At 35.1% G+C, this 26,745-nt stretch overlaps 1 protein-coding gene across 1 annotated transcript; it reads right to left on the bottom strand.

Annotated features, from left to right (window-relative positions):
* Positions 1 to 3,435: 3,435 nt before the first annotated feature.
* Positions 3,436 to 21,724, bottom strand: Manf (mesencephalic astrocyte-derived neurotrophic factor). The gene is made up of 5 exons (XM_089100631.1): positions 21,588 to 21,724; positions 17,806 to 17,878; positions 10,639 to 10,763; positions 6,097 to 6,238; positions 3,436 to 3,715 (listed from the first exon to the last, which is right to left on the bottom strand). Exons 2-5 carry the CDS (start codon positions 17,870 to 17,872, stop codon positions 3,549 to 3,551), a joined length of 501 nt encoding a protein of 166 aa, XP_088956757.1. The 5' UTR covers positions 17,873 to 17,878; positions 21,588 to 21,724; the 3' UTR covers positions 3,436 to 3,548.
* Between the last annotated feature and the right edge of the window lie 5,021 nt (positions 21,725 to 26,745).

Genomic DNA, 26,745 nt, shown 5'->3' with positions numbered 1-26,745 from the left:
GTTTTCAGGTGAGATTTTTCCTGGTAGTGGGGGGGGTGGGTCGGGGGTTATGTGGGAGGATCTTTCCATGAAGGAAGTTTTCATGGGGGAAGGGACATTGCTATGAAGGGGATGCCGGACTTCCCAGCATTATTTAAAAAAAGATCAGAAATTTAATATAAAAAAACAAGTATTTCAACTGCAATAGCAGCAACATCGAAACTTCAAACGAACAGAAAATATTACTTATATGATTGGGTTCACCCCGTAGTCAATACCCTGCTCTTTAAGCCAAAGATTTCTTAGTACTTTCATAAGAGCTATTTATTCTAATTAACGGCCTTTGTGATTAAGCGGTCATTTTTAAAGAATTGGAACAAAATTCGAACTTTCGCTTAAAGAGCAAGGTATTGACTAGGGGCGAACCCCCTAATAAACAAATTAAAAATATATGAATATAGAAGTTCGTTACGTAAGTTAATTCGTAAGTTACGTATATTTATTAATAATAAAAACGTTCGTAAATATAATCAAACAAGTTTCGAGAAAGCCATTTAACTAAATAAAAGTAAATTAATATGAAAATTTTGTTTTAATTATTCATGTACGGTGAGCCAATATCAAAAGCTTCATTTATTCAAAAAATTTCAAAAATTAAATTAAAAAAACAAGTTTTTTAAACTTAAAGTAAGGAGCGGCAATAAAGATTCAAACGAACAGAAATTATTCCGTATATGAAAGGGGCTGTCCCCTCCGAAACGCCTCGCTCTTTACGTTAATGTTTGACTCTGTCTCACAACTTTATTTTTTAAAACAATAAAAAACTTTAGCGTAAAGAGCGAGGCGTTGAGGAGGGGACAGCCCCTTTAAGTTTTATCGTCGTTCCTTACTTTCAGTTAAAAAAACTTGTTTTTTTTTATTTAATTTACATCTAGCATTGGTTATTGGGAAGTATACAGGTATTTTCAGGAGGAATTTTTTCTAGTGGGGGGTGGGGGTCGGAGTAGGGGTTAAGGGGGAGGATATTTCCTTGGGGAAAGGAACATTTCCATGAAGGGGCGCCAGATTTCCCAGCATTATTTTAAACGATCAAAAAATAAATAAAAAAACTTCAGTTATTTTCAGTTGAAAAGTTTTTTTCAACTGAAAATAAGGAGCAACGTTAAAACTTAAAACGAACAAAAATTATTATGTATATGAGAGGGTTCACCCCCTAGTCAATACCTCGATCTTTACGCTAACGTTTCTTAGTACTTTCAAAAGACCTATCTATTCTAATTAACCAGCCTTTGTGATTCAGGGGTTTGTGATTCGAACAAAATTCGAACTTTAGCGTAAAGAGGGAGGTATTGACTTGGGAGTGAACTCCCTAATATTGTGTAATAAAACATACGAATGTAGAAATTCGTTGAGTAAGTAGATTCGCAAGTTTCGTCAGAAAAAAATGTTATAAAAGTAATTTAGACAAAAAAAGGAAAATTGAATCGGATACTACGTTTGATTATTCATGGACGGTGAGCCAAAATCGAAAACACGTTAAATCAAAAAACGTTCAGAAATTAACTAAAAAAACAATTTTTGTTAACTCAAAGTAAGGAGCGACATTAAAACTTAAAACGAACAGAAATTATTCCGTATATGAAAGGGGTTGTCCCCTCCTCAACGCCTCGCTCTTTTCGCTAAAGTTTGACTCTGTCTCACAACTTTATTTTTTAAAACAATAAAAAACTTTAGCGTAAAGAGCGTGGCGTTGAGGAGGGGACAGCCCCATTGATATACGGAATAATTTCTGTTCGTTTTAAGTTTTAATGTCCCTCCTTACTTTCAGTTAAAAAAAACTTGTTTTTTTAGTTAATAAACTATAGGCTTCAGTCACTTAATCATTATTATTGTGCTCTCTAAATTTTTCTCAGTGTTTGTAGAAATATTATAGGGAAAATATAGCTTGTTAATAATTTTAATAAACTTCGCACATACGACATATTCTTTAAGTTCATTTACACAATGATTTCGCGCCTAAAATATTCTCTAGTTTTTTCCAGCAGATTTGAATGTAATATCTTATGCGCGCGTAATTTCGTAGGAATTGATCCTTTTAACCTTTTTATGTAACATGCTTGTCTTTTTTCCGAGTTTCAAACTCAGTAGCGGGCTATCCTAAAGAATTGCATAAGGCGGCATTCGACTTAAAAATTGTGTAGTAGCTATTTCACCATACCATGGGTTACATATTTTCAGCTTCAATTATGCCAAAAAGGCTTCCTATTATAAAAGAATCTCAACATACTATCGACGGAGCCATATTTTCCTATATTGTTTAAGACTCTGGCGCTGAAGAAAGGTGTCAAAGGAAAGCTTTGAAAAAGGAAACCTCCGCTGTAGGGAAAGCATCAAATGTGACTTATTTGAAGCAAACTTTGTGCACTAACAGTATTACAAAGGTGTAGTGTGATAACCTTTGCGGGGTGCTCCTGATAACAGTAAGCACAAATAGAGATCTACTACTGCTAATTCCAGTCGTCATGTAGCCAATGGCCGTCGCGCTGCCGAGATTGAGTAGATTGAAGCCAGTATCGTGTCTATTTTACAGGCATGATATTTTGCAGACTGCACTGCCGCCAAAATATTACCTAGGAGGAGGGGGGGGGGGTTAATCCCACTCGTCATGAGAAGCGGAAACCGTTGCGCAAGAAGAGATCCTCTGAGAAGTGATCCAAGGTGGGAGACAGAAGTTAATTTGCCAGTACCGTTTCTGGGAATCAGGTGCCATTTTCTACTGATGGCTGGCAGCGATGGACAACTTTCCTCTCTTTTGAGGGAGGACTGTTGCCTGCCCTGGCTGGAGGGTAGGGTTCTCTGGATGGGGGAAAACAATGGTGGACACCTGGCTCTTCTCAAAAGGAGGAAAGAAATTCGTTTCTCAGAATACTACACCCAAAGGGGTGCCTATAGCCCAGCCATTATTAGATCTACATTTTTGTTGATGGGGCGGGGAGGATACAATGAGCCCATGTGGCCAGAGCCACGACTCAGTTCTGTGAGTCCGCTGATAATAATAATAATAGCAATAACAGTAATAATCGAACTTCAATAGTTTGAAATAGTATGCTATATTTAAAGCCGCCACTTATGCTGCCTAAAGAAAATTTATGAAGAGGTAAAATCGCAACAAATATGGACTATTTTCAAAATTGAGATACAGTGTGAAAACACCCTAACTGACACATTTTTCTTCTGGTTTTTGCATTTACATCAACCATCTTTTTTATTATAATTACATCGTATTACACAGACACCATTTGAGTTTCAAATATTCCATAATTATACTGTGAAAACCATACCTTTTCTCGATGCAAATTTCTAAAAAAAAATGTCACAGTCTTTGTGTTAGAAGACAAGTCATCACGCAAGTATGCAGAAATAACCGCTTAATAAAATTGTTTAGAACAGTAAAGATATTCAAAAACTTATTTTATTCTTTACTTCTCAATCATTGTGAATTTAACAGTAAAAAATAATTAAAAACAGTCCCTAGTTTTGAAACAGAAGAATCCTAAGACACAAATTTCTCACAGCTCTGACTTCAAATATTTGGGTTTCAAGTCCTCAATCTTCCGAATAAAATCGCCCTTTTCCAAACAGTCCTCACATTCCTCGTCCCAATCACTTAGGATTTTCTTCAAGTCACGGACCTTGAGCTTCTTTAAATTCACGGATTTCAAGTCAATACTCTTCTCTAAAAAACAGAAATGTATATCAATCAGTAAATGATAGGCAAAATCAATCAGTAGAAATAACATTTTGTGACAAAGAACGACATTAAAGTTCAGTGCAACCATAAAAATTTATAAAAATATTCAGTGATATAGGAACCGCCAAACGCCTTGGCATTTTGTATTTCATGGAGTATCTACTAGAAGAGTTTTGAGGTTCACACAAGGACCGATTTATTTTTAAATCTAAATACTTCTTTTAACATTGTACAATTACAGTTTTTTTTTGTCAAAAAGATGCAGATTTCTGTCAACAATTACATTTACGGTATTATCTTTTGTTAATTGCAAAAGGCACTAGATTTTGCAACTTCCTTTCAAATGAACCCTTAAACAGCTCTCTATATTGTTTCAATACCCTGCTAGAGGTGAAGGAAAGAAACAAGAATAAAAAAAAAATCTCACAGCAGTGCTCCCCATGCAAAGAGTAATTTTCTTTGTTGGTCAAGATGGGGGGGGCGGTAACTTTCCTTAATGGGGAGTTCGGCAATGGCGATTTCAATGATGTAGTTTTCATTTCGATACGACAGCCAGGGCATATACATTGTCCTGGGTAAGCATAGATGGAAGGATAACACTAGAAGATAGATATTTTACAAAAACTCGGTAGTATTATGACAGACAGTGGACTAATTGTTATCGCTTGGATTAAGCTTGAAACTTTTACAAATAGAATGCAAACCAAAGATGTAGACATCTACATGAGACGTGTGTGATGTGCTTACAAGCGCTTACATACCGCTTATATTTACACCATTTCGCGGACTATTATTTCATATCTGTAACTATTTGCAACAAGTTGCATTGTATCATGTAATGAGTACGATTTTAAAGAAAGTAGCTTTGAACTGAAACAGTCAATGCAATTTTTGGCCTTTGAGACCCCTGCTTACTTTCTTTCTTTCACTGTGGCCCCTAATTCATTTCGAATTAGGCTTTTTCTCTTCTAAAGCGTAAGGAAATTTGCACTTGTATATGTATTTTTCGAATGAATAGAACATAGATGACGTATATATAACTACATACTTTTCAAATGCTACCTATATTCAATTTCACTTAGAAACTAAGCATATCGCTTGTAACATTAAATGCCCCCCCCCCTCGAATGAAAGCTTGCTTTATAGTAATTCGAAACCCATTATGCTTGAACCTCTTCAGTAAAAAAAAAAATTGCTTCTGCCTTTCTAAGCTATAATAAAAGCGAACTTCACGAACAAATTTTAGAAATAAAATATTTCTGCGTGCCTTAGCAATCATTAATTAGCTTCTTCGATATGAAGAAATTTAGAATGAGAAACATACCAACGAATTTTGAGCTTGAGTAAATTCAAATTACGAAAATAAACTTTGTAAATTTCTCCAGTAAAAAAAATACTAGTCAACCCTTTTTATTTTATTTCAAACATCCTACCGCATCTTCTGTCAAGTCTTTATTCTGCCCAAGGTTAAGCTAAATAGTCTCAACATTAAATAATATCATAAATATAGCTGTGATTTGAGTTGCATAAAAAGACAATTTCTCTCCTTTTTTCTTGGTTTAATTTTTAATACACTACATTATACTTAGAGAATGTTAATAAGTCTTCTATTATTGTTTTAAATACCCCAATGAAAACTATCAATATAAAATTGCAAAAATTTAATGGTAAATTTTTCTTTGGGTTTTTAAGATTTGCTAAGTTAACACCAAAGTTTGGCAAATACTCTTTTTGCCAAAAAGAATTCAGGTTAGACAATTTCTGTCGTTCGCATGAAAAAGAAAAGTTAGCCAATCTTTTGGTTGAAGAACAGCAAAAGTCTCCATAATAGAGTATGAAACTAATTTACAATTCGACATAAATTTGTAAACTTTTAGGAATCACAGCAAATATTCAGAATTAATATAGTTATCAAGGAAATGGGATTTGACTAGGAAATGGATTTTTGACAGAATATTCAGAATTAATATAGTTATCAAGGAAATGGGATTTGACTAGGAAGTGGACTTTTGATATAGTAATATTCGGAAGTTTAATTATGGGTTTCGACCCGGAAGGGCCCACTTCCAAAGTTTACAGATATGGGGTTTTTGATTTGTTGATTTGCAATTTAACAGACCTTGGAAGTGATTATATATATGAATTTCTGAAGCGCTTAGAGTTAGTTCCTCTCTTGCCTTGATGCAGTCAAGCTCTTGTACAGTATTTGTTTGTACAATAAACGTATAGTTATAGTAAGAGACTCTTCTACCTCCTTCACGAGAACCCATAACTGAATGATTCGGCTACGTTACCAAAACGCTTATTAAAGTAAACCCTTTATCAGAACAAAGAAAAGGTTTACAAATTTAACACAAAAAGCTTACCATAGCGAAGTTCACAGATTTGATTGTCTTTCTTTTTCAGTTTTTCACAAATTTTATCAGTTGGCAATGACCAAGAGAGTGGTTTGGACAATTCGCCAAGGATACTTGTTGCTGACTCTTCTAGACCACCAAGAAAATAACACTAAAATGGAAGAAAAATCATGCAGAATTAATTGTTTAGAAACAAATCATTAAACTTTTTAAACAATAAGCTTTCCGATACATCTTTGTATAATAAATAAGCTACCTTTTAACAGGCGTCTTCCTTTGATACTGTCCATTCGACAGCTCTCCCGCGTTACTTTTATATACTGCACTGTTCCAGAGAATATTAACTAATTTGGACAAATCCAAACTTCATTCTGTTTTCAACGTTTCCCCTATGAACTTGTAATTCATAGCTTATGAGAAAGTATAACATTGTTGATATATAACTTGATCAATCATGAGAATCATCAACTGATTTAGCAGATTGATTTCGCAGAGTTCGTTTCATCCAAGCACAACCATGTTATGACATGATCTTATATTTTGACGAAAATTTCGTAGATTTAATCCTCTCATGGACCTTATCAACTATACAGACATGTGTACAAATAAGCAAATCTTAAACTATATTTCAAGTGGTTTATCTGGGTATTATTTTTATATAGTATTATTTTATATGGTATATCTAGTATTATTTATATCTATATTATATCCAGTATTATTTATATAATTTATATATAGCTAGCATTATTAATAGTACTAATATTTACTATAATTTTATATATTATAGCTAGTGTTATTTATATGCGTCCAGCATTATCTAGTATTATTATTAGTACTAATATCTATTATTATTTTATATATTATTTAATAGTTGTATATTTCAAGCGGTTTATCTCCATAACACTATCCTGAGGTACAAAAATCCATTTTCACAACTTACTTCTCCTTCTACAACAAAGCTCCAAATTTTCCAGCACAGAGCTTTGTGGAAATTTCCATGAAAAACTAAAGTTAGTATGTAATTTCTTCGACCCCACTGCTTTTCCATTTACAGAATTTAAGAGAGAAAAACTAATATAATTTAAATAAAACAGTGGAATGAAACAAAAAGAACAGCAACAAACTTTAAATTATCAACAAAGGAGCCTTTATCAACGGAAAAGAAAATTAAAGTTAAATTAAATTATACACAACATTTAAAGAAAAAAGAAAAAAATCATTACAACATCATCTTAATAACCCTTTTGGAGGCTAATAGGATGTGAGTTTTTTTCTTTTCTTTATATATTGTGTTAATTTAATTTTAATGTTTTTTTTTTCGTCGATAAAGACTCCAGGACGTATAGTCGAAATATTCAGATTTTTATCATTTAAAGTTTATTGTTTTGTTTTTTTCCGCTGTTTTATTTAAATTATACTTATTTTTCTCTCTCTTAAATTCTGTAAAGTTGTTACAAATAAATCATCTTAAATATAAGGAAGAAAAAAGCGATGTAATACACAAGGACCTCTCTCAATTTATTTTATTCAAGGTCAAGGATGGCGGTTAATGAGCAATTTTTGCAAAAACAAACACTGACTTAGGTGTTGACTTATTTATACTAGTGAAAAGGGGTTTTTTCAAACAGTTCGTGGTAAAGAACTGTAAGTAAGGAGCGACCCGGCTCAATGGTAACCGAAACTCTAGAAAACGCTATTTTGATACAAATAGATACATCAAAAGAATCAAATTTTAATGCTGATTTCAAATGTATAAGTTTCATATAAGTTAGGCGCCTGAGAAAATTTGGCTGCTTTTCGTAAAAAGGGTTAAAGACCCCCTAAAAGCTATAAAACTTCAATGAATATCCGACCAACATATTTAGCGTATCAGAGAACCCTACTGTAGAGGTTTCAAACTCCTATCTACAAAATGGGGAATATCGCATGATTTGCCAGAAGAAAGAACACGGATACGTGTTGATTTGTTTTTTTGTTTTTTTCCCCAGGGGTGATCGTATCGACCCAGTGGTCCTAAAATATGTGGGAGGACTAATTCGAACGGAAATTTAAAGTTCTAGTGCCCTTTTTAAGTGACCAAAAAAAATGGAGGGCAACTAGGCCCCCTCCCACGCTCATTTTTCACCAAAGTCACCCGATCAAAATTTTAAGATAGTCATTTTTTCATCATGGTCCAAAATATTATAAGTATGTCTTTTAGGATGACTTAATACCCCGAAGTTCCCGGGGGGAGGGCTGAAAGTTATGAACTCTACCCAATATTAACATATAGTATTGGTTTTTGGGAAGTATACAGACGTTTTCAGGGGAGATTTTTTCTGGTAGTGGGGGGGGGGGTTGGTCGGGGGTTATGTGGAAGGATATATCCATGAAGGAAGTTTTCATGGGGGAAGGGGCATTGCTATGAAGGGGACGCCGGACTTCCCAGCATTATTTAAAAAAAGATCGGAAATTAAATATAAAAAAACAAGTTTTTGAGCTGCAACAGCAGCAACATCAAAACTTTAAACGAACAGAAAATATTACATATATGATTGGGTTCACCCCCTAGTCAATACCTAACTCTTTAATCCAAATATTTTTTAGTAATTTAATAATATATATTTATTCTAATTAACGGCCTTTTTGATTAAGTGGTCATTTTTAAAGAATTGGAACAAAATTCGAACTTTCGCTTAAAGAGCAAGGTATTGACTAGGGGGCGAACCCCCTAATATACGTATTAAAAATATATGAATATAGAAGTTCGTTACGTAAGTTAATTCGTAAGTTACGTCAGAACCAAATTTAGAGACAAGCCATTTAGCAAAAGAAAAATAAAATTTTTATGCAAATTTTGTTTACTGATTCAATGACAGTGAGCCAAAATAAAAGCTGCATTAACTAAAAAACGATCAGAAATTAAATAAAAAAAACAAGCTTTTTAAACTGAAAATAAGGAGCGACATTAAAACTTAAAACGAACAGAAATTATACCGTATATAAAAGGGGCTGTCCCCTCCTCAACGCCTCGCTCTTTACGCTAAAGCTTTTTATTGTTTTAAAAAATAAAGTTGTGAGACAGAGTCAAACTTTAGCGTGAAGAGCGAGGCATTGAGAAGGGGACAACCCCTTTCATATACGGAATAATTTCAGTTCGTTCTAAGTTTTAATATCGCTCCTTACTTTCAGTTTAAAAAACTTGTTTTTTTTATTGTTAAGAAGAGGGGAAACAACCAGGAACAGGAAGAACATTGGTTTTTTGTTATTTTATTGGTAGTGTGCCTTCCTCACTGGCTACTATACATTAAAAACAATCAACCGCTATGCTACTTTTCAAAATTATAAAGAAGTATATTGGCAATGTTAGGAGAAAGATGTAGACGATGTAAGCAACATTTTACTGGAGGATTAAGAAAATATTAACGTCATGTAGTGGAGAAGTAGCAGTAACAATTATGGCTATCAGTAGACTAGGTAATACATATGAAGTAAAACGTAAGACCATGTAATGAAAAAGATATTACGTGATAAATGTATTTGTGCAATTCTCTTTCAACAAAAATTGAAAGCTGTTTGAAAATTTGCATTCGTAAATCAGAACAATCTTTCTAGCCTCCAGAGAGTATTAGACAGATTGTTTTCATATATTAACCAAAAAAGAAAATTTGATCAAAAGTAGTCAGTAAATAAGGATGATGCGAATTATGTTTCGAAGAGACAGCCTTAGTATTTGTCTTCAATGATGTGAAAAGATTCAATTCATTATTGGTTTCCTTTTTCATATATGTCCAATGAAACAAGTACCGAATGTTACCCTTAAATAACTCTGATAGAAAACCCCTAGCATATCTTTCTCAACCCTTCGAAGCCCCCACTTTTCAGAGTCTTACTTGCCAGTGTTACTACCGTTGCTTCCACTATCTTAAACTTGGTTCTTCTCAGGCTCTTCTAATCTTCTCATTGTTTTTTAACCACAAAAGGACAAACTGCACCTTGACTGCATCCTCGACCTAGGTAAGTGAAGTTAGCAATGCTAGCCTTGAATAGCCTTTTCTTCTAGAAAGGCTTATATGCCGAATGCCAAAAGGATCAGCAATGTTTACGAAGACTGTATAACCGTTTCTTTTTCCGTCGTTAGCACCTTTTTTCATTTTTTAATGCAAGAATGGTCTTAACAGTGGCAGATCCAGGATTTTTCTAGAGGGGGGGGGTGCAAAATAGGTTGATCCCGATAAACTTGCGTTAATTAAGTAAATTACACTATTTTAGACTATATTAGGGGGCGCACCCCCCTTGGATCCGCCACTGAGTCTAAACATCTTAAGACAGAACTTGTAAGTTTTATATTTTGATGTGCTTTAAGTCTCAAAATAATAAAAAAAAAATTCTGCATGAAAGGTCTCGAAAAGAAAAAAAAGGAGAAAAATTCAGGGAAAAAATTGCTGAGTTTCATGAAACCTACTTCTGGGAAATCTAGAAATGTGTTAATATCAGCATCTAACTTACGGCCCCTAGGCAAGAAGCTATCAATTTTATTTATGCTTCAATATAAAATGAGAATAAACTTACGAATCGGTTATCTTTTCCTTTCGTCCCCTTGCAATATTTTCTAAAGGCATCTTCAATCTTGGCTGGTGTCTTCAGCTGGTCCTCTGTCAACGTAGCTCTGAATACGTCCAAGACGTTGAAACATACTTAAAAGAAAATAAATTAAATTAGGTAAAAAGAGACACAGTATAAAGGGGCTGGAGATCTGGAAGGCACGTGCTCTGAATTAGGTTTCTATTGTCCCAGCTTCGAAAAAAACTATATAAAGTAGGCGAATTTTATGGGAAATATAAGAAATTATAAAGAAACCGCAAAACCTAAGATATTTCGTAAGGAGAAGGGATATGGGGGACATGTGCCAAAAGCCACTCATTATCTAATTCCCAGGTACGTGTCTGGGTTCATGATTTGATCACACGAACCTTCGTAAACCCTTACAGTGGAAAGTAACTCATTACGCGAATTTAGAATTCAAGAAAACCTTGTCTTTTTGAATGTCTCAGCAATAGAGTTATAAGCTGGATTTCTAGGAAAATAATCCAAATTTAGGATTTTAATAGAGGAGATTATTCTTATATTTGGAAAGAGCATTAAAAAAAGGCATCCAGTGGTATGTTTACTTTATTCATAAGTCAATAATATGAATAACGACAATTTTACCGTTTCGCTTCTAAAGTTTTCGCTGTATATTCAGATTTTTTCCAGTACTATCTACAGACGAAAAAACCTGTTAACGGTTCTACGAGAAATTTACCGTTTCGCTTCTAGAGTTTTCGCTGTATATTTAGATTTTTTCCAGTACTATCTACAGACGAAAAAACCTGTCAACGCTTCTACGAGGGCTATTCAGAAACTAGGGAACGTTTCCGTCTGACGCCGCTAGACACGCGGCGATCGCGTATGTTTTGGTATGCGCGTGCTCGTAGCTTCAGTCGGCATCCAGCCGTGAGAACGAGAATATCTCCGCACTGCCCGTTTTCCCAATATTCCAATTTAAAATGTGCGCTGCAATTTCAAATCCCGCCAGTTGTGAAGTGCGGTCCGTAATACGGTTTTTGTTAGCGAAAAACCGATAGAAATTCATCGGCAACTGTGCGAAGTGTATGGCAACGACCTAATGAATGAAAGTTCAGTGCGAAAATGATGCATCTGGTTCAAAAATGGCGGAACCAACGAGCATGATGAAGAAAGGAGTGGACACCCGATCATTGTGAGAGACGATCTTCTAGCCAAAATTCATGAGAAGATTCATGAAAACCGTCGCTTCACAGTAACGGAGCTTTCGCTTTGCTTCCTATAAGTTTCACGGACTTTGTTGTTTGAAATTATGACTCACAAGCTTGGCTACCATAAATTTTGTGCAAGATGGGTGCCAAAAATGCTTACAGACCTCCATAAAGGTCAGCCTTAACATTTCTTGACGCCTACCACACACATGGTGATTCTTTACTGGATCGAATCGTAACGGGTGACGAGACGTGGGTGAAGCACGTCAATTGCAAGAAAAAATTGCAGTCCATGGAGTGGGGGCACACAAATTCCCCCTCCCAAAAAAAAAAATTGCAAACCTTGTCAGCGAGGAAGATTATGGCTACTGTTTTTTTAGATAGGCAAGGTGTGCTGCTTATTGACTTTCTCGAGCGTGGTGCAACAATCAACTCTGATCGGTACTGCCAAACATTGCGCAAGCTTAGGCGAGCAGTGCAAAACAAGCGCCGAGGAAAGTTATCGTCAAAAATTTGTTTTTTTTTTCATGACAATGGCTCACACGGCAAATCGAACTGCAGAACTTCTTGACTCATTTAAATGGGAGATTTTCTCACATCCACCCTACAGTCCTGACCTAGCACCAAGTGATTTTCACTTGTTCCCGAAGATGACGAACTGGCTAGAGACACAGCGTTTTGATGACGACTACGAGCTCCGGGCGTGCGTCACTGAGTGGCTGAGATCGTAGGCGGAGAATTTCCATGACGAAGGATTTTCGAAGCCTGTCCAGCGCTACGATAAGTGCCTTAATTTGTTTGGTGACTATGTAGAAAAGTAGCATTTTACTCAATCTTTCAGAAGTATATAATAAAATATTTTTCCTGTAGCTAGTTTTTGTTTTTAGTTCTACATTATTTGAGACACTGATTCAACAGGCCGCTATAGAACTGCCAAGTGGTGCCTGTTTTCTTTCCATCAGCAGTATTAGTTCAGCTATGAAAAAAACGTTTTTATATAGTCATTACACAACCAAAAATGCGCCTTTACATTCCTTCCGTATTCATGCTGATTTTATACATCCATAGTGACACTTAAGTAAAATGCAACTTCAATGCCAAGGCATATTGCAGAGCCATATCCAGGCATGATGATATCATACTTTTGGGCCCATGGCAAAACCGATCAATCAGTTTCAAGTTTATAAAAGTTTTCAGTAATAGAATTCCAACCGATACATTCAACCAGTTGATGAAACAGAATTGGAGACGTAAAATTTTGGTGCAAACGGCTGCCCCGACATATTACCTGTTCTGCCAGAATGTCACCCAAATATCAAAACATATTGCCTAGTGATGTAAGTGATATCATTCCTTGCAGAAATTAATATAAAAATCAAGTTTTTTTTTAGCTGAGAGTAAGGAGCAATAATAAACTGAAAATGAAAAGAAATTATTCCGCATATGAAGAGGTTGCCCTCTTCTCAATATCTGGCTCTTCACGCTTAAGTTTTAGTACTTAAAAAAAAAAGATTCCTATTCTTATCAAACGGCCCTTATGTTTCAAGAGTCGTTCTTTAAATATTGGGACAAACACTCAAACTTTAGCATAAAGAGCAAGGTATTGAGGAGGGGCAACCCCTTCATATACGGAAAATTTCTGTTCGTTTTGAGTTTTAATATTGAACTTTTTTCTTATAATTTCTGATCGTTTTTCAAATATTGCCGGTAAATCTGGCTCGCCCTCTATGAAAAATCCCTCCCCTCAGGGGAAACTCCTCCTTGGAGAGTTCCTCTCGCGTAAAATACATCCCCCCGTGAAATTTCCTCCGAACAATTCCATCCTCGCTGAAAATTTCTTCCCGCCTCCGTAAAATTTCTTGCAGAAGATTCAGTCTGAAAAATTCTCCTTAGCATACTTTCATTTGAAAAAGACTAAATTCTAATCGATTTTCTGAACACTCCAGAAATCCCCCCTTCCATAGATATTATTTCCTGGAAATCCAAATACGCAGAAAATTTCCCTTGGACAATTCCCCCGTAAGAATTTCGTGCCCGTATAGGAATTCTGTCAAATCTCCCCAGTGTAAAATAACCCCTGTTAAGTTCGCTCCCGAAAATTTCACTCAACGCGGAAAATTATCCCCATAGAAACCCATCCCAAACACAAAATCTGCCTCTCCCCCTGGTTCAACACGATCGCCTCTGGGGGAAAAAACAGATAAAATGCATCCATGGTTTTTCGTCTGACAAAAAATACAAAATTCCAGATTTTTGCAGATTATATTGAATCTGATGGTGGGATTTTCAATAAGATTTCTTGATTTTAGGGCGTTTCCCCCTTTTTTTAAAATCAGGCAAATTTTCTCAGGTTCGTAGCCTTTTGTGGATAACACTAAACTTAATGAATCGTATATATTTGGAATCATGGGCAGCAAAACAGCGCTGCCTAAGTAAAGAGCGATGTGGGCACAATGTATTATTTATTTATTTTGTTTGTTTAGACCAGGGCACTTCGGATCGAAGGAGTTGTCGTATAAACTTCGAAAAGGGCTCATTCAATTGAAAATTGAAAGGGCTAGTGCTGTTTTTAACAATCAAAAGTGATTGGAGGGCGACAGACCCCCTTCCACGTCCACAATTTCCCCAAACACATTCAATCAAAATTTTGAGATAGCCATTTGTTCATTTGTTCAACAAAATTTTGTTCAACGTAGTTGAAAGATCCAGAAATTATGTCTTTGAGGATGACAACCGCCCCCCCCCACAGCCCTCAGGGCTTGTAGAAAAGGTTTGTAAGTTATGCCCTGGGGGCATTTAAGGTTTATATGGAAACGATGATCGTATAAACTTCGGAGGGGCTTACTGGATTGCTAATCAGAATTTATAGTGTCCTTTTTAAGATTCAGAATGATCGGAGGGTGGATAGCCCCCTCCCCACACACACACACCTCGTATTTTCCCAAAAAGTAACTGATAGAAATTTTGAGATGGCTATTTGTTGTCGTAGAAACTTCAAAAAGAGCTCATTCGATTCTAAATTGGAAAGGCTAGTGCTATTTTTAATAGTCAAGAGTGATTGGAGGGCAACTACCCCCCCCCCCACGCCTAACATTTCCCCAAACACACCCAATCAAAATTTTGAGATAGCCATTTCGTTCAACATGGTTGAAAGGTCCGGAAATTATGTCTTTAAGGATGACAACCCCCCCCCCCTACAGCCCTCAGGGCAAGGTTGTATGTTATGACCTGGGGGCATATAAGGTATATATAGAAAGGGTGATCGTATAAACTTTTGAGGGGCTCATTGGATTGGTAATCAGAAGTTCTAGGGCCCTTTTTAAGATTCAGAGTGATCGGAGGGTGAATACCCCCCTCCCCACCTCATATTCCCCCGAAATGCATTGGACAGAAATTTTGAGATGGCCATTTTGTTGTCTTTGGAACTTTGAAACGAGCTCATTTGATTGGAAACCGAAAGGGCTAGTGCCTTTTTTAATAGTCGAAAGTGATTGGAGGTCAACTAACCCCCCTCTCACGCTCAACATTTCCCCAAACACATCCAATTAAAATTTTAGATAGGTATTTTCTTCAACGGAATTGAAACGTCCGGAAATTATGTCTTTGAGGATACAAATAGCAACCCATACTATGGATTCTTATAGAAGAAAATGGAAAAGATGTACAATATTATCTTTTCCGTGAAAAATACAGTCAATAAAAAAAGAACAGAAATTAATTTAAAAAACTTCTTCCACAAGACAGTTTTTTAAAAGAAAAGTAAAGAGCTCCATTAAGCCAAGAATGAGCAAAAATAAAGTTGAATAATCTTCCAAGCGTAGAACTACCACAAATCACTTTCAATAAATAAATCAAATTCAAAACGAACAGAAATTACAATAAATAGTCAAATCAAACTAAAACAAGGGCAAAAATTAGCATGAGTAGTACTGATAACCCCTAAGCCTTCTCAAGACCCCAGAACACAATTTGCGCTTTACTGAAAACAAACACGTTTGAAATGTTTTCCCATCTCTTACTTTCATAAATGAAAAATTATCAAAACCTTAAGGAGGAAATGGCAGTTTATGTCAATTAAACTGACAATCCATGGTCATTTGTTTGTTTTTTTGTTTTTGTTTTTAGTAAAGCGCAAATTTCTTTATTTTAAAAAGGGCATTGGAGTTTATAAATGATTTTATCACCACCGATTTGATAAGGTAACCTCTGAGAAAAGAAACCCTAAAAATGGAGGGCCCTGAAATACCAAAAAAAAAGTAAATTGATAGGAATATCTTTCTTTTTGGAACGAAGAAAAAGTTTATGGATAATCTTAATTTTTGGAGGCGTCTCCTACCTTCTATTTGGTTAATCAAATGAACCTAATCCGCCATTTTAAACACGAAATATCTCTGCAATACATGGGGAGCTTGCAACCCTTAAACACTCATTGTTAACATCTAAACCAAATATTTTAATTTAAATGAAAAGTATTCAGGTGGTATTTTGTCCACTCCCCCCCCCCCTATCAGACTCTAGAAAGATCAGTAGAACCTTTTTTCAAAAAGGTTGTATGAAACTGAAAGGTTTTTACAATGGTTTTTGATGGTTTTAAACTAATTAGTCTCCTTGGAACTTATGCTTGATAGCATTTTGGTCATTTTAGAGCAATTTTTATTTTCTTTTGCAGTACAAACTGATCCAAAGAACCAATGTGCTGTGACCTCTTTTACTGCTTAAAAAGCATACAAGAGCTTAAAATTTATATGCAAATAGTCCCTTCACCCACACAAAGCAACCAGTTGCTCAAAACAATCCACCGAGAAAAAAAAAAAAAAAAACCAATTTACAGCAAATATCTTTATAAAAAAACATAAAAGTTAGATTTCTAATAGAAATCTCAATTTTAGACGATTTGTTAGTTTATACTTATTTGCTTGTTATTAGACTCAAAGAAACTTCTATATTCATTATGACAAGGTTGCTATCCCTAGTAATTTGCTTTCTTTTTCCTCTATCTCTCTCTTCTGCTAATGCAGTTCATTCCTGAAACAATCTAATGATATATACTAGTCTTTGCTTTTACTTTTGAGGTCTAAAGTGAAAAAAAAGCCACATTGGAGTAAATTTTTTGAACAGATGAAAGTTAATCTGGTGGCTGCCCAATAGCATCAAATAGAAGCAGTACTTTAGTAGCTTTACATATTTTAACTAGTCTATTCATTCTCATCCCCCAAAGTATCTAAAAACCAAGGAATAGTCAGCCAATAGACTTTTCTCATATTTCAAATTTTGTCTGTATCCTTGAGAGTAGAAATTAATACGTAAACAAATACAGACTGAACCCTTTGGGGGAGGTTAGGTCTCATGAATCAAAATACTAAAGAGAGCATTTACAGTTCATAACCTAATTGCCACACACATTCAGATTGCATATAAAAAAATAGTGAATAATTAAATGAGCAACATTGCAAAACATTTTGAACAGGTTTGACTACAACAATATTGCACAGATTCATGCTTGGTAGGAATAACATTTAGGGACAAGCTACAGCATGGAGGAAAGTTGTCAAGAAATGCTGGGAAACCAGGGAAAGGACTGTTACAAATTAATAGGACAATTTCCAAAAAAAAGAAGTTTTCATGAATTAGTGTTGGTAAGAAATATCAACCTTCAAATGCTTTTTCTCCTGAGGTTCTGTCTTCTTCTTCCTGGGATTCACCTCAAGAACCAAATCATAGACAGTTCAAGAAATTGTACCCTTACAAAATTTAATGGAAATGCATTGATTCTCCATTTTACCTTAAATGATTCCCCATTAAGCCAAATGAACTCTGCCCAGCATTGTTTTAAAATATAAAATATGTGTAGGTTGCTGGAAGGATGTAGGATTTACTGCCTTGTAAAGAGTATTTTTTGCTATCAAATTCATTGTGTTTTAAAAAATAGGAGTTAAATATTAGTGATAAAGAATTTACTTACCCTCACAATCTTCTTTCTTTAATGCAGAAACTGCAGCAAAAAAAGACAACAGGAAATACACTTTCATTTTTGCCTGAAAATGAAAGAAAATAAAAACAAACAAGGAAGGATGGAAAAGGTTTTTTTTGTATCAAGAACCCAACCATAAAGATATCACCTCTTTAAAATAGCATCATGCAAAAACCAAAATATAACTTACAAAACAGGTAAAAGAGGAGCCTATACTTTTTCTAATCATATGTTCTGATCCTTTTTTCAACTACACATACACAAACCCACACACACACACACACACATATATATATATATATATATATATATATATATATATATATATATATATATATATATATATATGTGTGTGTGCGTGTGTGTGTGGGTTTGTGTATGTGTAGGGGGGAGAGGGATATGTCTGTGATATTAGTGCTTACTTGGTCTATGGTTGGAAAGGGCACGAGTATACACATCAAGTGGTATGTTTATGTTTTAGCCAGCAAATTCAGCAAGAGCTCATTTTTAGATATAGTCCAATGTTGTCATACTCAAGTCCAAAATGCAATTACATCTGCAATATGATCATTTTCCCTGAGATCTCAAGTCTTACAAATAGGGAAGGATGGAAGCATAAATTTGAAAATATCTTCTCAGACCTGTAGATTCATTGCTAAAAGTTAATTCTGCCTCTATCAATAGCTTTCTGAATTAGCAGTCTAGTCTATCCACTCCTCTGAACTAAATACTAATATTACAACATCTTTACTTTATTGCATTCAGAAAATGTCTATTGGATTTTGGGAGTTGCTTCCAATTGAACTGCATACTAGCCCCCCTCTCCCCTAAATTTTCTCAGTTCTACAACCAAAAATATAAAGAACCATGTGGCACCATAATCTTATATTTCAAAACCCCTCTTATGGCTTAAAATAGAGCTTCTTATGGATTAGTTCATTTGGATTGAGCATTGAAAAAGCATATCAATTGGTATATTCATCTTTTAGCTATTAAAGTAATCAAAACATCAAAAAATTTGATGAAATTCTAGATGAGAGGCTTTTTGCTACTTAGAAAAGTAGTTGAACTAGGTGAATGAAACTCCCTGGAATGCATCAAAAGCAATAACGATGTCCTGGAAGGTTTAAAAGAACTGTTGATCGTTTTCTTGAATTTAGAAAAAAAAACTTTTGATATGGCTTATAACTCAAACAGGTACAATATTGCATTTCCAAACACTAAAACCAATGAAAAAGAGATTAAAACTCAGAATTAAGGTAAAAAGTTTTATGTCAGAATTTAGATAAATATAGACCTGTCACATATGCAATCTTCTAATCCCTAGAAATAAGAAAAGGGTAGACATTGTAGCTTGGCAATACCATCCTAGGGTATAATTGGTAAAATTCTAGATTAACTGACAATTGAGGTAGTTAAGGAATAGCTATACCTTTAGAATCAGAATTTCCTCTTGAGTTCAAATATAACATTCACTTACATTTACTTCTCCATCATCATTCCCTCATCTACTGGTGAAATATATACCTTGAATTGTAAATATGCACCAAAGTTTCCATATACCATCACATTTATTAATAAAACAATCAAAAATTCATTGTACATAGGCCTCTTCTATTCAGGATATATATTTGACTATGAGGGAGAGGGAAGGCAGAGAGAGATGATAAAATTTTGATCCTAAAGGTATGTGCATTTCTTAGCTTTATCAATCTCAGTTAATCTAGAAATTCAGGTAAATTTGCAACTGACAGCATTATTACATTTTGAACCCTTGATGGGGCCCCAAAAGGTCAAACAGTCCATAGTAACCAAATGTTTAAGAATATGTTTAAAAAACTGTCTAGTGAGAAAAAATTGTCATTTGTAGCTGATTCAGGAATGTAAACTATTATTTTTCCTCTATCTTAATAGTACAACATTACTTTGAAAACAAATAAAAAGACGTTTTCAAAAAGAGCCTGAAACCCCTCAAAAATGACATAACAGCAAAAGTAATGTCATTTTGAGAGGTTTTTGGCTCTTTTACTATTAGCTACTACTACTACTAACAACTCACCACACCATCAAGCCACCTGAGGCCAAAACAGCTATGCATGCTACTCCTCCATCCTAATCCTTTCAAAGCCTCCCTCTTTACACCCTCCCAGGAAGTTCCCATTTCCTTTAAATCTCTCTTTATGACATCCTCCTACCCCAGATGAGGATGACCTGCTTTCTGTTTAGCCCTAGATGGTTGGCAATCTGTCATTCTTCAATATTTGACCACTATTGTCACTGTACCTTCCAATATTCTAATTTTGGTTTGTAGACTTATCTTCCTATTCTTCTAAACTTTTTTTAACTGTAAAAAAAACCTAAGCCTTGGCTATTCTACTTTCAACATCTTCACTACTCCCATCATCTTTACTAATAATACTACCAAGGTAAGTGAAGCTGTCCATCTGATCAATAGTTTTATTACCTAATGTCACCTTTTCATCTTCACTTATTCCTAGCCTTAGTGACTTGAGTCTTCTTAACATTAATTTTCAAACCTATTCTAGCACCGTGAACTTGCAAAACCTCTAAAAGTGCATTCATTTTGCTCACACTTTCATCTAGGATGCTTAAGTCATCAGCATCCTAGTTGATTCCATGGTCTCCCATTGCCTTTCCTATGGTCCTTAAGACAAAGCCCCTCAAAATGATATATTTAAAGGAGGATAGAAGACAACCCTAGTTAACCACTGGTTTAATACAAAACCAGCTGCTAACCTCATTTCTGCCTTAACTGCAGCAGTGTTATTCATACATAGCACTAATCACTTTAATGTATTTGTCTTGTATATCATACAACGGGTAAGACCTTTGCTAAAGCTCTTCTGTCAACAGAATTGAATGCTTGCTCATAATCTATAAAACTGAGAACCAAAGGTGTTTGACAGCTAAGGCACTTTTCAATTATTAAGACAAGAGTGAAAATTTGGTTGACATATCCTCTACCTTTTCTAAAACCACACTGTTCTTCTTTTAAAATTTTGTCTACAGCATCTTATTTTCCCAATAGTGATTATTGAATTACAAAAGGGGATAAAAAAGGCATCAAGTTACATACCATATTCACTTTCATCCTAGCTAAACTATGTTGTCAGCTTTACTTTCATACTAGCTTAAATATGTTGTTAGCTACAAATTTCACTGTATTTTAGTCCCAATATTCATTTGTGAAAGTCCCATTCATCTACCTTAAATAGTTTACAAAATGGCAAGAAGTTCCTTAACTAGAATTTTATCAGCTTCAAGCTTCACCTACAACCCCATTCTTAAAGTCAAAACAACTTACAGGCAAAGTAACAAAAATGGGTAAAGTTCTATCAAATCATATTATTGAGTTAGGAATAAAGTGAACACACCACTTGATGCCTTTTTTTATGCTGATTATGAATAGGCTATAATAATCATTTCTATGGGAAATTAATTTCAGCCCCCCCCCCTATATATGCCAATTCAGTGTTAGGTTAGGTTGTAGAAATAGGCCTAGGCCTAGGCTATATACCCTGAATTGGCATAGGCCTATATAGGGGGGGGGGGGTGCTGAAATTCATTTCCAATAGAAATGATTACTAAATTCGTAATCAGCAAAAAAAAGGCATCGAGTGGTATATTCACTTTATGCGTAAGTCAATAATATGGTTTGGTAGAAATTTACCCAAAAATGTAGGCTAACCAAGGGATAGCCTAAGGCTATAGGCTAGTCAAGTTTGAAAAACAAATTAAACCTGATAAGTTACCTGTGAAATAAATATTGCTTGAACACCACTCGATATTCAGGACCTGTAAGTTTATATGTTAGAATCTTCTCGTAGCAAACTATATTTTATTCTATATCGTTCTTGTTGCAATTTAAATTTGTCTCGTTCTGATTGGTGAAACTCACCTATCTGTCTTTTATGAGGTCTTTTAATAAGGTAAAGTAGATGGCATGAAAGCTAGAAAGTGGCTCTAATGTTGTAATCCAAAGCCCTTGAAAAAAAATAATGACATATAACTCTAAGAAATTTGTACTTAGAAATTAAAGTAGAGTGATACAATTTCTAAAAAATGTCTCCGAATTGTTAGTCCTTCTTGAGGCTGCGAAAGGTCTAAAGACTTAGGGTTGTATACAGATCATCTTATTTCCAGCTGTTCAAAAGCCTTGGAGGAAGGGGCAGCGGGGTCGATTTACGGAAACATTCAGGGGAAAGGGCAAATTTATTTTTCAGAATCTAGGAGTATGAAATTTATCAATATTTTCAATTTTTTCAATGACGATACCAATAACATTTTTAATAGAAATACTCATAAAAAATGTATTTTAAAAAGCTAGAGGGGGGCTAAAAAGATCTAAGGGACTCAAACCCCTTGCCCATCCCTCACTCATTGACACCACTGAGAATGGATTATAAATTCTACCTAATTTCTAGCGACATTAGAGAAAATAGCATCTCCTTCATGGCGATATGCTCCTTAAGAGAGCATTTCAGATACAGTCTTTTTCTGTCAACGAAGGCACATTTGGTCCAAATTTCTTTCTTTGCGAGATGCTTCAGTGAAAAGTTAGAGGCAGCAAAATGTGTTGAACCTTTTAAATGGCTTTTGATGTTAAATCCCATGTATGTTTCAAAAACATACAACATTTGCTTCGAGTACTTTAGGAAAACTTTTTATACAGTATTTTATTAAGGTTGTAGATAAAAATTGAACATATCTCCGTGTCGTAATTTCAAAATCATGCAGAGGCCTTTAGGTTTTGGGTAGTAGTCGTTAACGCATTAATTCCAACTTCTATTTTTCTATACAGTTTCAATTGCTCAAGATTTTTCATCAAGATATTAAAGAAAGAGACTAAAAAGAATTATGAAATATAAAAGTTAAGGCTCAAATTTGGCCAATCAAAAATAGAAAAGTTATTAAGTTTTTGGGTTGAATCCCTCCATGAGCAGTGGCATTTTTAAAGTGGCCGTACTCAATAATATAACATGAAATAAAAAAAAAATGTACACAATCTCAAACTTTAAATTTTTTCAGTTCGTAAATATTAAATTAAAAGTTCATAAACTACAAAAGTTGTCATTCTTAACATGTTTTTACTCCACTTTAATTCCTCTCGAAAGTTCTAGTTCATTTTAAAAGAGAAAAAAGAAAATCGCTGCCTTGTGTGGAGGTACGTGGCGATGTGAAGTATCACCGGATGAAGCAGGTCAACTTTTCAGTACACCATCTTCCCACAACACCACCTATATGCTATCTCTTTAGATCTGTCCGAAGACTGTTATGAAATGTATGAAGATGGCTACATATATTTTGGTTGTGTATCATGTGGTGCTCTAGTATATGTATTGCACTGCATTCATAAATCTGGTCAATTCAGCTTATTTCAGGGGGAAATCCCAATTGTTTTGTGCGTAAGGTCGCGCTTCTTACCAAGCTAAAACCATTGAGAAAAACTATGGCTATTATTTTGGCAGGAATGCCTACGAAAGATTTTGTAAAAAGATAATTGTTTGTAGGAAGATAATGATTGACACTTCAAATTCATCCGGGAGCTTTTTAGTTCCCAAAGCTGCTTCAAAAGTTTCTGGATCTGGAGACCAAGAAGTGTTAAGCTTCCCTTATAATTCTCTGATTGTATTTTATTTTTTTTAGTTTCTTATTGCTGCCAGAATTTTATTCTCATCTGGGGACTCTAGATTGGTACCTGCGTATAGATATCATGAAGGCACTGGGAATGGAAGAACAGTAAAGATACCAAGTAATAAGGTGGGGGTTTTGGGACTGGTCGGTATATGATATTTAGAAGGCTTAGGAAATGTTACCCCTGCTCCTTCCTGTGCTAATTTCTGTTCGTTTTAGGTTTGACTTGATAACTCATTGTAGTGTCTATTAGTTTTTTGTCTCATTTGTTTATTGATGGTAATCTCTCTTTGTTTAAGGTTTGATTCATTATTTTACTTTGTTTCTGCTCATCTTTGGCTTAATGCAGCTCTTTACTTTTCTTTGAAAAACTTCTGTTTGTTTTTTAGCAAAAATTGTTTGTATGTTTTGTTAGTTAAAAGAAAGAATATTTGTATTAATTTGTAAACAAATTAACGATTATACTGTATAGCCTTGGGTGGATGGGTGGGGGGAATATTATTCAACTAACTTTTTTTCGACTTAACCCCTTAAACTAGGTATTGTTTTCTTAGACCACGCTGCCGTTCTATGACTTACTTGCTTATACTTAGATCCTCCTACGCCTGGGGCGCATAGGGCAGCGACGGTTGACCTCCAGCTTGACCGATCTTGTGCCAAAGACCAAAGTTCGTTCGGAGTGGTTCGGAGACTCGTCAACCGTTCTATGACGAACAGATAAACTTTCAAATGGGGAAGAATCCATTTATTTAGACAATGAAAAAACAGGTACGAAAGTCCAGATATTTCGATCACATATACAACGACCGTCGCTGTATATGTGATCTAAATATCTGGAATTCTGTACCTGTTTTTTTTAGTGCATAAATAAATGGATTTATCCCCATTTGAAAGTTTATTTGTTATGCAACTAACGGACTGAAAATCTGCATAATTTTTGGCCATTTGAAGTGCTAAGGCCATACCGACCCCATCATATTTTGATACCAATAGATGCATCAAAAGAATCGGTTTTTTATTCTGATTTCAAATATATAAGTTTCACCAAGTGTAGTCTTACAAAGTTGAGTCAAAAGTTACGCGCCTGAGAAAATCTGCCTTATTTTCGAAAAAAAGGGAGGAAACACCCCCTAAAAGTCATAGAATCTTAATGAAAATCACACCATCAGATTCAGCGTATCAGATAACCCTACTGTAGAGGTTTTAAGGTCCTATCGGCAAAAATGTGGAATTTTGTATTTTTGCCAGTAGAAAGATCACGGATGCGAGGTTATTTGTTTTCTTTTTTTCCAGGGGTGATCACATCGACCCAGTGGTCCTTGAACATCACGAGAGGGCTCATTTGAATGGAAATTAAAAGTTCTAGTGCTCTTTTTAATTGACCTAAAAATTGGAGGGCAACTAGGCCCCCTCCCACGCTCATTTTTTCCCCAAAGTCACCCGATCAAAATTCTGAGATAGCCATTTTGTTCAAGATAGTCGAAAATTCTAATAACTATGTCTTTGAGCATGACTTAATCCCCACAGTCCCCCGGAAAAGGGCTGCAAGTCATGAACTTTGCCCATTGTTTACATATAGTATTGGTTACTGGGAAGTATACATACGTTTTTGGGGGGATTTTTTCTGGTGTGTGTGTGTGGGGGGGGAGGGTCGGAGGAAGAGGGTTATGTTGGAGGATCTTGATTGCTTCTTTTATTTTTAACTGTCCTTGCAGTTTTTGGAGGGAAATGTTAAAAGTGCATGAAAATGTTAAAAGTGCATGAAAATCTGGTGTTTGAGGTACAAAACACGTTTTTCAAAAACTTAACACCTTAGAAAAACTTTATAAGCCCTTCCCTCCGTAGGTCTTGGCTCTGTAAGCCTATGCTGATAAGAGTGGTCTACTCTTAGAAAACACAAACCGGCCAAACGAAACAAAAAAGGGAATTGACACACATGTAACGAAAAAATATTAAAATATGTGAATAGTTCTACGCACAAACTTTTGGTTAAGGAGGGAGAGACATCGAGGCACATTTTAACTGGGTAAACTTTTTGCATTGCAGGCACAAGATTCTTTGAGTCAGAACGACATTATGTGTGCTCGTGAGTATGATATAGAGGAAAAACATGTTTCTTAGGAGCATGGGAAAATTTTTTCCAGGAAACCTAAAAACTAATAAAATTGCATTTTAAAAATGCAGTGATTCTAAAACGAAGTAAAATATTAGCCCCTCTTCTGGGAAAAATCCTGGCAACGCTCCAGTCTCGTTTTCAGACAAGATGTACATAGTAATGAAATTTTAAATTAAGTGTTTCTCTCTCTCTTGAATATTTAAATGCTGGAAACAGCTGAATTTCTTGCTAAAAAAAAACATATAGAAACCAGTGGCGCCACTTACAAAAATATAGAGGGGATGAAATTATTTTTTGACACCTTGGGGGGATATTTTTGTTGTTACTCATTATTTCAATGAAAATACCAAAAAACGCATTTTTCGGATAAAATTCCAAAAAAAAACAGTATTTTCCAAAATCTTGGGAGAGTCAAAAATTCTAGGGGTTGAACACATGCCCCTCTCCCTTGTCTGTCAATTGACACCATTCGTACAAGCCACAGCCAAATGAGCATAGGTAAAATTAGTTTGTGTGGAAAGTAAAATTAGTCTCTAATCCCCCCCCCCCCCTAAAAAAAATGACCCAGACTATTAATACTTTCAGAGTAAAATCTAAATTTGCGGTTTCAGAGTAAAATCAAAATTTAAGGTTTCAAAATTGAAGCATTACAATCAGTCAAATTGAATTTGAAGAGTCAATAATAATTACTAAATTGTAGAATTATACTGATTTTCCGAATGCTTTTCCTGATATCTTGTTCTACAATAGATCCTTCGGGTTTTCTTAATATGAAATTTGCCATGCTAAAAAGTCGGACAAATTTGACTTAAAAGATGTTTCCTTGCTGAACACGCTACATCATTCCTGTAAAGGAATGATGTAGCGTGTTCAGTTTAGGGGATGTTCAGCATTAGTCCTGATATAGGAAGGGAATCCCATTTAGCTCATTTTGGTCTACCATTGCTAAGGACCATGATAAAGCTGGTATTTTCAAAAAATAAACTTGACTGTCTTTTGTTATGACCATCTATTTGTCCTTCCCTTTTCCTTTTAGTTTTTTCTCAATTTAAAAACTGAAGCGTAGGACCCTAAAAGAGCATGGGGAAAACCGAATTTTGCCATCATTGCGTAAGATTACCATCATGCTATCTACTATCATGTACAAAACAACCCATTCC

The sequence above is a fragment of the Artemia sp. Qi Xiang Cuo genome, chromosome 14 (genome assembly GCF_049724085.1).
Source record: "Artemia sp. Qi Xiang Cuo chromosome 14, ASM4972408v1, whole genome shotgun sequence".
NCBI classification, from domain to species: Eukaryota; Metazoa; Arthropoda; class Branchiopoda; order Anostraca; family Artemiidae; genus Artemia; species Artemia sp. Qi Xiang Cuo.
The sequence above is the reverse complement of the archived record's forward strand: the minus strand, read 5'-3'. Positions and strand labels throughout refer to the sequence as shown.